General features: G+C 39.3%; 2 protein-coding genes across 2 annotated transcripts; one reads left to right on the forward strand and one right to left on the reverse strand.

The window, feature by feature from the left end:
• The first annotated feature begins 94 nt into the window (after positions 1 to 94).
• LOC116299745 (uncharacterized) lies at positions 95 to 6,861 on the forward strand. Its single transcript, XM_089030390.1, has 2 exons — positions 95 to 4,539; positions 5,123 to 6,861. The coding sequence occupies exons 1-2, from the start codon at positions 1,302 to 1,304 to the stop codon at positions 5,626 to 5,628; spliced, it is 3,744 nt and encodes a 1,247-aa protein (XP_088886516.1). The 5' UTR covers positions 95 to 1,301; the 3' UTR covers positions 5,629 to 6,861.
• Positions 6,862 to 7,410: 549 nt separating this feature from the next.
• On the reverse strand, positions 7,411 to 15,514 carry LOC116299746 (uncharacterized). Its single transcript, XM_089030389.1, has 2 exons — positions 11,917 to 15,514; positions 7,411 to 11,439 (listed from the first exon to the last, which is right to left on the reverse strand). The coding sequence occupies exons 1-2, from the start codon at positions 15,167 to 15,169 to the stop codon at positions 10,904 to 10,906; spliced, it is 3,789 nt and encodes a 1,262-aa protein (XP_088886515.1). The 5' UTR covers positions 15,170 to 15,514; the 3' UTR covers positions 7,411 to 10,903.
• Positions 15,515 to 16,129: the final 615 nt, after the last annotated feature.

Raw genomic sequence — 16,129 nt, forward strand, 5'->3', positions numbered from 1 at the left:
TATCTGGATACCTTGTAAGATAACCGCTTTGCGCGGAAGCCGAATTTCGCGCTGTCTTTTCAACTTTATTCTATAAAAGCTAGATAAACGTAGTAGGTTTCGAAAATATATTTTAAGCCGTTGGTTCTTGAGCAGAAAAAAATTTATAATGCTCAAAGTCGAATCCTACCTATCATCGATGGGAATGTTCCAACAGGATCAGAATTTCCGCCATGACCAAAAAAAAACACATCAGCAAATACTGACAAGTTACTCAAGAGATGACAAGCGCTCTGATAACATGGGAGTCACGCAGAGGAGTAGGAGCGTGATCAAATGGCACGTGACCTAATCGACCAATCACAATCATGATCACAGACAACAAAAAATATCACAAGAATTTCATAGTCGTCGTAAAGAATCATTAATTTCCCCTCATATTACTTATCATAACCTCATATTTTTTAATTGTCATGTAAAACTGGAAGTCTAGTCCAAGATGAAAAGCACAGAGTCCAGTCCAGACTCCAGTCCAGCTTCTAGGACATGCCTAAACTAATACTAATTGATACTTATATATGTTTGACAACGTCACGCTGAGATACATCAAGCGCACTTGCTAGTTCACTTATCAGTTGTTTCAGATTAGGATAGTTCGTATCACGAATTCATTCTTGGTCTGGTTGTTGTCGTTTTATAATTATGATTGAACGAACAGTAAGAAGTAAAACTCTAAATGTCGAGCGACGACCCTAAGGTCTGGGTATTTTGCTTGCGGTCTCAATGAATCTTGAAGTATTTTCTGTCTGCGTAGTACTTTCCAATCACGATTAGTAGTGTGATCGCCTATATAAAGCCTTAACATTGGAGCATGCTTAAAAAAACTGAAACCATGCTTCTGAAAATACAAAGGATGCGAAAATAGCTGGCGCACGGTTAGGACTATTCTTGTCTGTATTAGTACGGTTCATATACCATGGATCCTCATTGGCTGAAAAAGCGTCTCTAAAAACATTAAAAACATTACGCGTGCATGTGCATCGTTGGCTTGACAATTTCTTGGAAATCGCCATATAGTATTCAGAAACTTGAAAGGAATACGCCTTAATGCTTTACGTGGAAAATCAGAACATTTGATTCATATTCTACACTTATCTACGATCCAGTTGTTGTTGCTTTATCGCCAGGTTTAACCAGTTCGCAAAGGAAAATAAGTGACATAAAAACACTAGACAATTTCTGAGTTCCTACGTGAATCAAAGTGCGGATCCAAATCACGCAAAACACTCCATCAAAACCAAAAAAAAACACCTCGTCATTTCATGATGGTTCTTGGACGATCATGGCTTTTGCAAGCACTATTCCTCGTCATCAAAGTAAGACTGGTTTTCGCAAGCACTAAGACAATCTTTGTTTCACCTCCTGGAAATGATCTTCCTTCTTGTGGTTCCATTGCAAATCCGTGTAAAACACTAGACATGGCGTTACAAACAGCGAAGAACCGAGGTATGAACTTCACTCGAATACAACTCAAACAAGGGAACTACGACTTGAAGAAAACATTCATCTTCACTTCCGCAGAAAATGTTTCTTTTGTGGGAGAGACTCCTCAAGTGGTAATTCAATGCTCGGTTAATGTAAGCCTGACTTTTCTATTGAGTCAAAACATAGAATTGCACAACTTGAAGTTCATGGGTTGTGGAGGATGGCAGAAAAGTTTAGTGGCTAGTAAAGGCTCTTCTGGTACTTTACAGTACATGGAATATATAACAGGACTGTACTTTAGTTATGTAAAAAACCTCCATATTAGTAATATTGAAGTCTCGGCAAGTCGTGGTGTCGGAATAACGCTTAACGATGTCGCAGGGACTATCAACATAACAAAGAGTGCGTTTGTTGATAATCTGCCTAGAGGTAGACAAATTAATCAGATAAACACGAGCAAGACGGAAGAAAATAATCGGGCACACACTGGAGGAGGTATATTTGTATTACTCAATTCCTATGGTTACAACCTGATCAATATCAGCAAGGAGACACACGACACTTATCAGAACAATAACCAATACTTGTTTACCGACGTCGTCTTTCGTGGAAACGAAGCGGAAAGTCCCGGATTTAAAGTCACAATGAATACTCCACTAGTGCCATTCAGTCGTGGCGGAGGTCTTGGCATATATTTGTTCGGTAACGCCAGTGGTAACGTACTTACCATAACAAGATGTGAGTTCGTTGGTAATAAGGCCCAGTGGGGAGGGGGTTTACAAGTGGAATTCAAGCATTTCACTCAAAATAACCATCTACACGTCCAGCAATCCATTTTCAAAGAGAATTACGCCAGCTTTGCCGGAGGTGGGGCGAGATTCGGGGATTTAACGATGTCTAAACGAGCTCTTCTGCCAAACACGTTCCATTTTGACGACTGTCAATTCCTCAACAACACTTCTATCTGGGGAGGAGGAACCTCAATGTATAGCACAACATTCATGGGACAAATAGAGTCGCCATCAAACAGACAGAAGTTTGTATTAAATAATTGTTACTGGGGAGAGAACAGAGGCAACGTAGGATCTGCCATTGGAGCCTTTCTCTTCAACCTCAACGATGACAATATTGGACCCTATCAAACAGTCCATATAGTTCTTGATAACTGCAAAGTTGTGAACAATGAAGTCATTACTCAAGAAGAGGACATTTTAATTGGTCAAGGAGCGGTGTACACAGTTGAGGTGCCCATCATATTCAAAGAAAACATTAGTATTGGGAATAACACCAATACTGGTATGGTACTGGACTCGGCTATGGCAGTGATTGATGGACAAGTTGTATTTCATGGTAACAAAGGATACCGTGGAGGAGCATTGGCATTGTATGGCAACTCCAGAGTAAGACTCAGCAAGAGGTCCAAACTGATCTTCGTAGGTAATGAATGCATGGAGAAGGGAGGGGCAATGTACATTAATGCACCAGGACCCCCTGAGGTTAGCTTTAATGCAACAGGCTACAGTACGCACCAGTGTTTTTTTGACTACGTTGAGCAATTCGTTGACTACGACCAATGGGAAACAGAAATAGTCTTCCAAAATAACAGAGCACCAAACGAAGAATCAGGACTATCGGTTTACGCCACGACACTGCAAAATTGCCGTCGTGTCGGCGAAAAAAGAAAAAACAACACGGTTCTACAATGGCGTATTGTAACATTTCTCGACGCAAGCGGTAAAAATCGAACAAGTGTGAGTAGAGAAGTGTCGACGGATCCTTTAGATATTGCATTTGATAAAGATGATTGGATTGTTGGGGCAAGTGAGCCTTTCAACGCTTCGTTGGCACTCCTGGATGAGAAAGGCAATCCTGTTGTTGGAATGATAGATGTCAGTACTTCAAAAGAAGACAGCTCTGGTAATGTTCGATTATCCACACCATCTTCACTCTTTCTGGTGAAAAACAATACTATAGAGTACCTATCATTAGCTGGCAAAGGAGGCAACAGGTTTAGTGTTGCACTAAGGTCAATAGGAGAACATCAGCTTCGAAAAGTCATAACGAATCTTACTCTCAAAGAATGTAACCCTGGATTCCATAACGAAGGAGACGAATGTGTTTGCTCTGACATCATCTTAGATGGTATTTCACGATGCGGAGACGATAGAAAAAGTGTGTACCTGAAGCGCGGCTACTGGGCAGGGATGGTCGATGGAAAGTTTCAAACCGCAATTTGTCCTGTCAACTACTGTACATGTCTTGATCCATTTGGAAGTAACCTCGTTGGTGAATGCACTTATATTCCAAGCCAAATATGCGATGGAAATCGAGACAGTGATAGCGTACTGTGTGGAAAGTGTAAGCCTGGATATACGGCTGCTTTTGAAAGTGACGAATGCGTTGAGGAATGCAGTGATTCAAAAAAATGGTATTTCCTTTTAATATTTTTGTGCTTGTTTTTGTTGGTGTTAGGTGCAATGGTGATTGAAGTGGATGTATTCACTGGTTATCTCAACGCCTGGCTCTACTCCTATCAGGTCATTACACTTATTACGCCAGGAACATTTGCCTTTGATGGATTCATGACTTTTGTTATTGGACTAGCCAACTTAGAATTACGAGTTAAAAAATTCTGTTTAATAAATGGGATTGACGACGCGGACGAGATGATGATAACGTTATTAATCCCTGTAGTAACGATGATCCTAGTGGGGGTGGTGTTTTTCTTTGGCGCAAAGAAGAAATGGTGTCCTCGCCGTTATACTAATAGAGTCAAGTCTCCTTACAGTGCCTTATGTATCTTCTTGGTCTTATGCTACACTAACATCACGAGTATTTCGTTGAAAATCCTTAACCCTGTCAAAGTAGGAGATAAATTACAGCTGTTTTTACAAGGAGAGCTGGGATTCTTCCAAGGCAAACACATCGGGTATGGTATCACCGCTATCCTACTCATCTTATTAGTTGTGTTGATGGTTCCATTTCTTCTTATAATCCATTCATGTACTTCATGCGTCAACAAATGTGCTCAAAGCCTAAGACCATTATTGGACAAGCTACAAGGTTGTTTTAAAGGTAGGTATATTGTAATGTACCATGGGTTCAAGGGGCTCTTTCGCTCCAGTGCTTCTCGGTAGTAGAATCGTTCTCTTCCCGCTACTTCGAAAATCAGTAGCCAGCGGCACAGAGTTGTTTTTTTTCTGGGTCAATCGGCTATCAAAATCTGTCACGTGATAGATTTTTTATGTACCTCGAAAACATAATTTTACTGTCTACCTCCAAATATTTTCAAATGTATTCGTCATACGAAAGACCGTGACAATAACAATTTCTGATTGGCTTAAATTCATGATTTGGAATATTGAAATATTGAAATATTCTGTATTTTACCATGACCTACGAATTGACTGATTGCCGGATTTTTTTAGGACTGCAACTTGCTTTCTAGTGCTATACGCGTTCCACTTTCATATATATTTACTATTCATACATATATTTCCTGATTTAGTTGGTGTTACTCAGGCCAAATACAAACGTCGAACTTCACATGGGCCGAACCTAATGATATTATTATTGATCTTTTTCAATGCGTACGGCTCATGTGAAGGTTCGACGTTTGACCTGAGCCTCAATTGATTTCGTATTTTTGTCATTTTAGAGGAATACCGCTGGTGTGGTGCGTTCTATTTCCTGAGTCGGTTGTTCATATTGGCATTGGACACCTACATTACTCGCAGTCCATTGAAGCGAGCTTTCCTCGAAGGAGCATGCGTACTCATACTGACGGTCTTTGTATACCTCCGACCATACAAAGAAGGGAAAGAAGGAGAAACTAGTTACGACTGGATCAATATTTCAGATGCAGTTCTTCTTTCTAACCTGACAGTCATAGCCATATTCAGTTCAGTTATCGAGGAAAGTGCATCCAAATCGGTCAGAAAAGGAGTGGGTGTGTTCATCAATGTTCTGGCATACGTACCATTTGTCTTCTTGCTTTACGTTTCGTATAAAGCCATCAAAGGTTACCGCGAAAGGAGAAGACATATGGGAAAGAAATTTATCCCATCTGCCTTTCAGAATGTTTTTACGTGTAACCGAAGCACTGGTTCGCAGGATGGAGAAGGAACTCATGAAGAACCAAGCGGAGGGACAGAACTTGCTTGATAACGAGCGATTATAACCAGGCTATTGATATCCTTTGGTCAGTGGGAAGATGTCGCATTTGTGTCTCAAGATTTTAATTTTAGTAAAGTAGTTAGCAAATAAGAAAGAAGGGACTTGGCAGATTAAAGATTATCTTACTAGTTTTTTCTTCACTAAAAAATGGAACTATTCCGGTCTTACTCGTTAACCGCTAGTTTAGTTTTATAGTTCAAGGCATTTCAAGGATTTTGTGGGAAGCATGGGTGGCTTAGCGGTGTGAGCGCTCGCCTCTCACCAATGCGACCCGGGTTCGAGTCCCTGCGAGCTCGGTGTTGTATGTGTATGTGTATGTTGTATGTGAGTTGAGTTGTTGGTTCTCTCCAGTGCTTTGAGGGTTTCCTCCCTCCATTCTATTCGATCTTGGGCTTTCACCTAGGATGGATCTGAGGATTCCGTTCGTGATTGTCCCACTCTGTGATTACAGAGAAAACTGATAGTTTTCATTCGATGCAAAACAAAGCGCAAAAAGACATATATACAGTGCACTAGTCAATTAGAACTCCCTACCCCTATCCCTCAAATAGAAAAAGGGGAGTTGTGTACACATATATATTGACCCCCTTAGCTTGAGCAAAATATATTCCCATTTCTGACCACGTTTCATTCCCTAGACTATCATTTCATCGTTTAACGTTGCGCGTATGAGAAGACACGTGACTATGGATACAACTTCACAAAAAAAATCCCAGCTATATTTTCAAGGGAATGACACGTGATGTGAAATGGGAAGACATTTATGCCTGAGCCCATGCATGATTACTCATTCATTATGAAATTTCAACAACAACACGTGCTTTCCGCGCGCAAGACGAGCGTTTTGGACTGCAAATACCTGACAAATATATGGGTCTTGTCAAAAAACATGTTTGATAACTTTAACAATCTAGTACATTAAAAATGCGTAATACGGCTTGGTCATCAGTTAGTAGTCCTGTGCTGATAAATATTTGCCTTAGTACATAACTTTTCATATCATATAACTTCTATATAAAAGCGTTTGAAGGAGTAGTGTTTAACGTTTAGTTATCAGGAAATTATGAATAATATCTGTGCTAGCAACTGAAGAAAGGAAAACTGAGTAACATGGACGATAGAATATCGTAGGTTCCAAAGATGGACGCTAAGCAATCTATTATTATCTTTGTCAATATTGTAGATTTATAGCTCTATAACAAATAAATAAGAGTAATCCGTGTTGAAATGCTTGATTTATGCCTAGACGCAGGTTCAAAGTACTTAAGCTGCGAGTCAGTATATAGTCATTATTTTTGATCTTCGATCAGGATAGGCGTTTACTTGGCCAAAGTTATTATAGCTAGTTTGTGTTGAGTTGTGATTATACGTCTAACGAAAACGGCATAAAGTGGAAGTAGTCCCATCTAGTCCATCCCAACTCCCACACACCCAACCGAACCAACAGTCACTGTACATTTCCCCTTGAATTGGTAATAAGATGTATATACCTCTCGAAAGTTTGTCCCTTTAATTTGTCCCTTTGCCTTGCATTTTTTTCTTTTGTTTCGTTTCGTTTCTTTTTTTTTACAATTCTTTTCTGTATTAATGAAGCTATGTTAATTTTGGTTTTTTTTTCAAATTGCTTCCGTCTCGAATAGTTTTTTTTCATGCTAACTGCGGTTAAGCAATTATAATTGTAACATTATTATTGAAATGAGAGTAAAGTTGTTGTTGTTGTTGTTGTTGTTGTAATAGAAATGTTACCGATATATTACGAAATTAACAAACTCCTTTTATCAGCATTTTATTGTTATACACATCATTTGGTGTCACTAACGGTTTCCGCTATTACCCCTTTACAAATTGAGAACTAGTTATCAAATGTTCATTTTCCATCACAGTACTGAACCCAGGATTTTAAAATAGAAGAGTTCTAGAGAAAGCTATTTCCTGCATATTTCCTACATTTAAAGTTGAGGACAAACAATAATTTTAATCAATTTCGTTCTACTGAACGTAAAGACGACGATCAGCTTTACAAACCCGGTTCCATGGAACAACCCCTTGATCCACAGGTAACCCAAGCTTGATATCTGTGTTGTCATGTTATAAGGAAATGTATGGGATTCATCAAAAATTTCAATAAAATCATTGAAACGTAAAAAAGCATTCTCCCCCCCAAGTAAGAAATTAAAATCCTTAAAACGGGCTAAATTAAAAAAATAACCACACAGAGCGAAAGAAGTGCTATTTCTCAATTTTTTTACGTTTCAATGATTTTATTGAAATTTTTGATGAATCATACATTTCATTATAACATGACACCACAGAAACCAAGCTTGAGCTACCTGTGCTTGATCCGCTAACAGACCATTTTCGAGTTCAAATTGCCACTGTGTTCTTTGATTTCAGTCTCGTTTACTCAGGGTTAGCTTTGAATCAGTGTCTAAATAATATTCACAAATGCCAACGGTATAGACCAAATTCAAGACTCGCACCGATGTGAGGCTTAAGTTGTGAACAAAGCAATCTGGCGTGACTCAAAGTAATCTGGCGTGATTCAAAAGTCACGAATCACGCCAGATTCCTTTGTTCACACCTTAAGCCTCACATCGGTGCGAGTTTTGAATTTGGTCTATTAAAAGTAACAAATGCATAACTTCAACAATACGAACACTTTGAAATTATGCACGGGCCTTGACTGGATCACATAATTATTCTGCACAAAATCGAGGTTAACCCTGATGAACAACAGAGAACTCGAAACTGGAGCATTGTGGGATATCATGAAACAGATCAATCCCGCTACACCTAAATAATTAATATTATCGTAAACGATTATTGCTAAGATAAAAAAAAAAAAAAAAACTACAGTGAATAAGTGATTTTGTATAAGAGTAATTTACTTGAGTTTCAGCTTCACTATACAAAGTTTACACGTATTATTCACTCTAGTTAATTTTTCACGTCAATTTGCATTCGCACGAGAGAGTAAAAGTACAGTAGTTATATAATTTATAAATTGTCTTTCTTTGTGCGTTTCAAACGTTAATTTTAATGTCATATATAGACTATACGTTATTACTCTCGTGAACTTGTCAATAGTTTTATGGCTATAATGTATTCTATATCCGTTGAAACTTCACTGAAACTTCTGCTGGTCAATAAGTATCGTTATGTTAGGGAAGGTACGTTTGCATTGGGGAGGCCGCCGGGGGAGGGAAGGGCTGGGACTTCAGAGAAGAGGGTCATCAGAAATAATTAGAGGTTTTGGAAGGTACAAACCTTTTTATTTTGACGAAAGATGTTTTCTTGCTGGGGCCGTAGGCACTATGAGGAAAGGGAGGCAATTGCCTTTGTAAAATGTTACATAATTAAAACTCTGGAAATCGCATTTCCGAGGGTATCAGTTTCAATTTTTTTCCAGCTTACTCTTTGAGGAGAGTCCGGGATTTCTTACTGAATAAAACCAAAGGCATGGAAGGAGGGAGGGGGGTGCCAACTATTTTCAGTAAGTTTACAGCCAATCCCACAGGCCTCCTTCACCCCCAACCACAATTAGAAAGTACCTTCCCTTACTTTTAAAAATGAAGGGTAATTGCTCAATGCAAGTAAATCTGGGCAGTAACACCGGCCTTACGACCTCTTCTAAAAGGCTTCAACGGTAAAAATCTAAATGTCCCTGTCTACCTTATTTGTAGATATGTTTTAAAAGGTCCTGTTAAAAAATCACAACGCGCAACTCTCTTCGCAACTTGGAACGCTAGGCTTCTTGGTCTACAATGAAATCGGATATGTCAGCGCATATGGTCTTGGAAGAGCTGCGCTCTGATTGGTCATTCGCCACGGTGCTTACACTGAAAGTTGCGTTGCGTTGCGTTGGCCCTTTAACGTTTTCTGCAACCCTTCCCCCTCCACCCCCACCACCTAGCTAGCTGATATAAGTTGCACGACGATAAAGCGGGCTGTCTGGCTCCATCGTATGTCTCTACATTTTAGATTCCAAGCTGGAATTAAAATTGCATCTACTTGCTCTATTTTACTTTGACGTCACATCAAAACAATCTATCGTTTTAACGAAAAAGATCATCGACATTTATAGTTTATTTAGTCTGTAAAATTGTTAGATATCATATGGTCTACAGAGAAGATGAAATAGCTGCAACACAAACGAAAGCCCAGTAAAACTCGGTTTATGCATGAGACAGTGAAAAGCGAGAATTAATATATATATTAATATTCCACTAAATATCTCTAAAAGAAAGAAGATTTAGCCTAAATTTCTATTACGCTTGTCCACGTAAGCAATCCGTGACGTCATAATGAAACAGGGCAATTGGCCACCTTAGAAACGAGTTGAGGACTGGGAACGAGTTTTTAGAATTAATCTAGTTAAAAAATAACCACCATAAAAAGAAAGAGTACATGCATCAAAATGAGTAAATTTTTGGAGTTTCAAGACTTTAGGTTTCATACCTTTTGAGTAGCAACCTTCCAAAATTCTCAAAAATTACAAAGAAAAGTATGGTTACTGGGGACGAGTGTCCACAGCTAGTAAATATACATTTCTTTGTATTTTTTGATGTTTTTGATTGCTTATAATTCAGCTGTTACTTAGCAAATCGCAGCTATACTGCAGAAACCTGTTGATTTTCATGTGCTCTTTCTCGTCATCTTTTAATAAGATTAATTATCAATACCTTCCATGTCGTACTCCTTCTCAGTTCTTCACTCTAAAGTGGCCAATAGTCCCTTTCACAGTTCCCTGCGCCATCTTGTAAGGTAGCCGTGCCTTTGCATTGAAGTGACACGAACGGTGAGCATGCAATGATAGAGACCTTTATTCAACACCTTGGACAATTATTCACAGGTTCCTATCACTGCAAGCTCACAACTGCAGCAGGTTTCGAGGCAAATTGTTGAGTGAAAAATTTTATTGTCATGACTTTATCATAACTCCCATACATTCCCTTATAAACCATAAACAGGAACCTTGTTTGGGCTGCCTGTGGCCCACCGTTCGTCTCGCTGCGATGCAAAGGCCCGGCTACCTTTCAAGATGGCGCAGGGAACCGTGAAGGGGACTATTACCATGTTACCATGCCAAACCTGGGCTCCTCAGTATTTCATCATATTTATAAATTATAGATAACTCAGCATTATCATAAACACTTGCCGGGGAATGGCAAATTAAAGGAAAAACCAGGTAACATTTAAGTTGGCAATATAAAGTTGAAAAGAGAGCCCACAACAGGCTTTAGACAGTAACCGTACCTGCTAATCAATACTCTACAGAGGATCTGTATCCAGAAGCACTTGTACGATGACCAGACAATCGGTTCTCCGAAGTCGATTCACTGACCTCATTATCATTACCTTTCCTGTTGTATAACAGTTGCGAAAACCTGACTTTCAATGGATGTCTTCCCTGTTTGTCGCGGGTTTGGGTATACTGTTGAAAAGCCTTATATAGCACTGCAGTTAAGACGATCAATGGTACGTATGCCAGAGCATTGATCAGCACACCCACTCTTTTTCTGACCGATTTTGATGCACTTTCCTCGATAACTGAACTGAATATGGCTATGACTGTCAGGTTAGAAAGAAGAACTGCATCTGAAATATTGATCCAGTCGTAACTAGTTTCTCCTTCTTTCCCTTCTTTGTATGGTCGGAGGTATACAAAGACCGTCAGTATGAGTACGCATGCTCCTTCGAGGAAAGCTCGCTTCAATGGACTGCGAGTAATGTAGGTGTCCAATACCAATATGAGCAACCGACTCAGGAAATAGAACGCTGCACACCAGCGGTATTGGTCTAAAAAAAATTCAACATTTAAAAATTGCATACATGACAAGACTAATTTTACTAATTATATGAGTAAAATGAAGTAAGCTTGATAGTTCATTTGAAAATATCATTTCTAAAAGCCTATTGTACCCCGCCTACCCGCCTACCCGCCTACCTACCTACATAATTTATTTGGTAACAAAGGTTAAATCTGCCAATTTTAGAAGCAGTGATGTGGACCTGCCTAAAGAAAACTAAACTGACCTAATAAGAGGTTTATGTTGCTGGAATGTTTGCAATTCGTAGAGTATTTTTTTAAACAGGCTAGTTTCTATCAAGAACGTTAACTCTCGTTTGACGATAAAAAAATTGACATTTTGAGTAGATTGAATGTTCTTAGGAAATAAAAAACGGCAAATTTCATTTTTCTATCAAAAACGACAAGTGACAAATTATAAATGGAATTCAACACCATTTATTATTTAGAGACCGCAGTTGACTTACCCTTAAAACAGCCTTGAAGTTTGTCAAAAAAAGGTTTCAGATTCTGAGCGTTAATTTTGATTTGTCGAAGATATTTGGTCACGCATGCTTGAAAGATGAGAAGAAATGGGACCATCAACACAACTAACAAGATGAATAGGATAGCAATGATACCATACGCGATGTGTTTGCCTTGGAAGAAACCCAGCTCTCCTTGTAAGGACAGCTGTATTTTATCTCCTACTTTGACAGGGTTAAGGATTTTCAACGAAATACTCGTGATGTTAGTGTAGCATAAGACGAAAAGAGTACACAGTGTGCTGAATGGAGACTTGACTTTACGGCTATAGCGCCAGTTAGGCCAGCGACGCACTGCCTTGGCTATAAAATACACCAGCACCAAGACATATGTAGGGAAAAAATATAAAATCATCATCTCGTCAGCTTCATCTATTTCCTTCGTAAAGCAGATTCCCGTTCTACCAAGCCTTAACTGAAAGTTGAGCAATCCTATGATAAATGACATGAATCCATCAAAGGCAAATGTTCCTGGCGTAATAAGTGTAATGACCTGATAAGAGTAGAGCCAGGCGTTGAGATAACCAGTGAATACATCCACTTCAATCACCATTATGAACATTACTAATAAAGATAAACCAAATGCTATTGGAATGAAATACAAAATCCTATAAGGCGTGCAGTTTTGGTCGCAGTCCTCGCTTCCAAAACCAGCCGTATATCCAGGCTTACACTTTCCACACAGTACGCTATCACTGTCTCGATTTCCAGTGCATATTTGGCTTGGAATATAAGTGCATTCACCAACGAGGTTACTTCCAAATGGATCAAGACATGTACAGTAGTTGACAGGACAAATTGCGGTTTGAAACTTTCCATCGACCATACCTGCCCAGTAGCCACGCTTCAGGTACACACTTTTTCTATCGTCTCCGCATCGTGAAATACCATCTAAGATGGTGTCAGAGCAAACACATTCGTCTCCTTCGTTATGGAATCCAGGGTTACATTCTTTGAGAGTAAGATTCGTTATGACTTTTCGAAGCTGATGTTCTCCTATTGACCTTAGAACAACACTAAACCTGTTGCCTACTTTGCCAGCCAATGAAAGGTGCTGTATTTTCTTATTATTCACCAGAAAGAGTGAAGATGGTGTAGATAATCGAACATTACCGCCAGAGCTGTCTTCTTTTGAAGTATTGACATCTATCATTCCAACAACAGGATTGCCTTTCTCATCCAGGAGTGCCAACGAAGCGTTGAAAGGCTCACTTGCCCCAACAATCCAATCATCTTTATCAAATGCAATATCTAAAGGATCCGTCGACACTTCTCTACTCACACTTGTTCGATTTTTACCGCTTGCGTCGAGAAATGTTACAATACGCCATTGTAGAACCGTGTTGTTTTTTCTTTTTTCGCCGACACGACGGCAATTTTGCAGTGTCGTGGCGTAAACCGATAGTCCTGATTCTTCGTTTGGTGCTCTGTTATTTTGGAAGACTATTTCTGTTTCCCATTGGTCGTAGTCAACGAATTGCTCAACGTAGTCAAAAAAACACTGGTGCGTACTGTAGCCTGTTGCATTAAAGCTAACCTCAGGGGGTCCTGGTGCATTAATGTACATTGCTCCTCCCTTCTCCATGCATTCATTACCAACGAAGACCAGTTTGGACCTCTTGCCGAGTCTTACTCTGGAGTTGCCATACAATGCCAATGCTCCTCCACGGTATCCTTTGTTACCATGAAATACAACTTGTCCATCAATCACTGCCATAGCCGAGTCCAGTACCATACCAGTATTGGTGTTATTCCCAATACTAATGTTTCCTTTGAATATGATGAGCACCTCAACTGTGTATACCGCTCCATGACCAATTAAAATGTCCTCTTCTTGAGTAATGACTTCATTGTTCACAACTTTGCAGTTATCAAGAACTATATGGACTGGTTGATAGGGTCCAATATTGTTATCGTTGAGGTTAAAGAGAAAGGCTCCAATGGCAGATCCTACGTTGCCTCTGTTCTCTCCCCAGTAACAATTATTTAATACAAACTTCTGTCTGTTTGATGGCGACTCTATTTGTCCCATGAATGTTGTGCCATACATTGAGGTTCCTCCTCCCCAGATAGAAGTGTTGTTGAGGAATTGACAGTCGTCAAAATGGAACGTGTTTGGCAGAAGAGCTCGTTTAGACATCGTTAAATCCCCGAATCTCGCCCCACCTCCGGCAAAGCTGGCGTAATTCTCTTTGAAAATGGATTGCTGGACGTGTAGACGGTTATTTTGAGTGAAATGCTTGAATTCCACTTGTAAACCCCCTCCCCACTGGGCCTTATTACCAACGAACTCACATCTCGTTATGGTAAGTACGTTACCACTGGCGTTACCGAACAAATATATGCCGAGACCTCCGCCACGACTGAATGGCACTAGTGGAGTATTCATTGTGACTTTAAATCCGGGACTTTCCGCTTCGTTTCCACGAAAGACGACGTCGGTAAACAAGTATTGGTTATTGTTCTGATAAGTGTCGTGTGTCTCCTTGCTGATATTGATCAGGTTGTAACCATAGGAATTGAGTAATACAAATATACCTCCTCCAGTGTGTGCCCGATTATTTTCTTCCGTCTTGCTCGTGTTTATCTGATTAATTTGTCTACCTCTAGGCAGATTATCAACAAACGCACTCTTTGTTATGTTGATAGTCCCTGCGACATCGTTAAGCGTTATTCCGACACCATGACTTGCCGAGACTTCAATATTACTAATATGGAGGTTTTTTACATAACTAAAGTACAGTCCTGTTATGTATTCCATGTACTGTAAAGTACCAGAAGTGCCTCTACTAGCCACTAAACTTTTCTGCCATCCTCCACAACCCATGAACTTCAAGTTGTGCAATTCTATGTTTTGACTCAATAGAAAAGTCAGGCTTACATTAACCGAGCATTGAATTACCACTTGAGGAGTCTCTCCCACAAAAGAAACGTTTTCTGTGGAAGTGAAGATGAATGTTTTCTTCAAGTCGTAGTTCCCTTGTTTGAGTTGTATTCGAGTGAAGTTCATACCTCGGTTCTTCGCTGTTTGTAACGCCATGTCTAGTGTTTTACACGGATTTGCAATGGAACCACAAGAAGGAAGATCATTTCCAGAAGGTGATGCAGTTATTGTCGTCCAAGCATTAGCCAAGACTTCGTTTACTTTTATCAAACAAATAAGAATACCTAGACTCAATATCTCACGTTTCTTCATTGTTGTTTCTTTGAACTTAATGATATCGGACCAAATGGATATTTTAGTGCAATATACTTTTGATTCTCGGTTTACACTGAACACTGAAGGCAATGCAAGTATGATTAGAACAAGTTTCCTTGTTTTCCCCGAATTTAAATATCCTATTTCCAAGAAAACTGTTGCACAAAAAAGATCAAGTAGAAGAATGTGACTTCCGCCACGTACTGAGGGGGAATGTCACGCAAGAGGCGTTATCAGACAGAGTCATGTGATGATATGCCCTTTCCGCATATACGTATCCGATCCTGATTTAAACTTTTCTCTTGTCTTCTCTCGTCTTCTCTTGTCTTCTCTTGTCTTCTCTTGTCTTCTCTTCTCTTGTCTGTCTTCTCTTGTCTTCTCTTTTTTATTTTTTTGTCTTATTTGTATTTATTCTATTGTTTGTACTTTCTTTCTATTTTTATATTGTATTCTCTGTCTTCTTTGTTTTCTTGTCTTTATTGTCTTCTGTGTCTTTTTTGTATCTTGTCTTTCCTGTATCTTTTGATCTTGATTTCTTTTTTCGATATTATAGTTTATATTCTTTCTCTTCTCTTTGTCTTCTTCTCTTGTCTTCTTTCTTTCTTTGTTGTCTTCTCTTCTCTCTTCTCTTCTCTTCTCTTCTCTTCTCTTCTCTTCTCTTCTTCTCTTCTCTTCTCTTCTCTTCTCTTCTCTTCTCTTCTCTTCTCTTCTCTTCTCTTGTCTTCTCTTCTCTTCTCTTCTCTTCTCTTTTCTTTTCAATTAGCAAGTGGATCTACAAGTGGTAGATAACTGAAAAGAATACTTTTCTTCGGTAATAAGCTAAGGTTTGCAATTTAAGGTAGATTGAAATACAGGGCAAAAGATAAAAACGTTTCAATCAAGCCTCGGTATCTAATACGTTCTTCCATTGAGCCATGCTAAAAAAAAGTTCAGCCATAGGTGCGCATGCAAGTTCAT

The sequence above is a fragment of the Actinia tenebrosa genome, unplaced genomic scaffold (genome assembly GCF_029948245.1).
Source record: "Actinia tenebrosa isolate PJP-AT-01 unplaced genomic scaffold, QUT_ActTen_1.0 PGA_scaffold15__27_contigs__length_11533743, whole genome shotgun sequence".
Lineage (NCBI taxonomy): Eukaryota > Metazoa > Cnidaria > Anthozoa > Actiniaria > Actiniidae > Actinia > Actinia tenebrosa.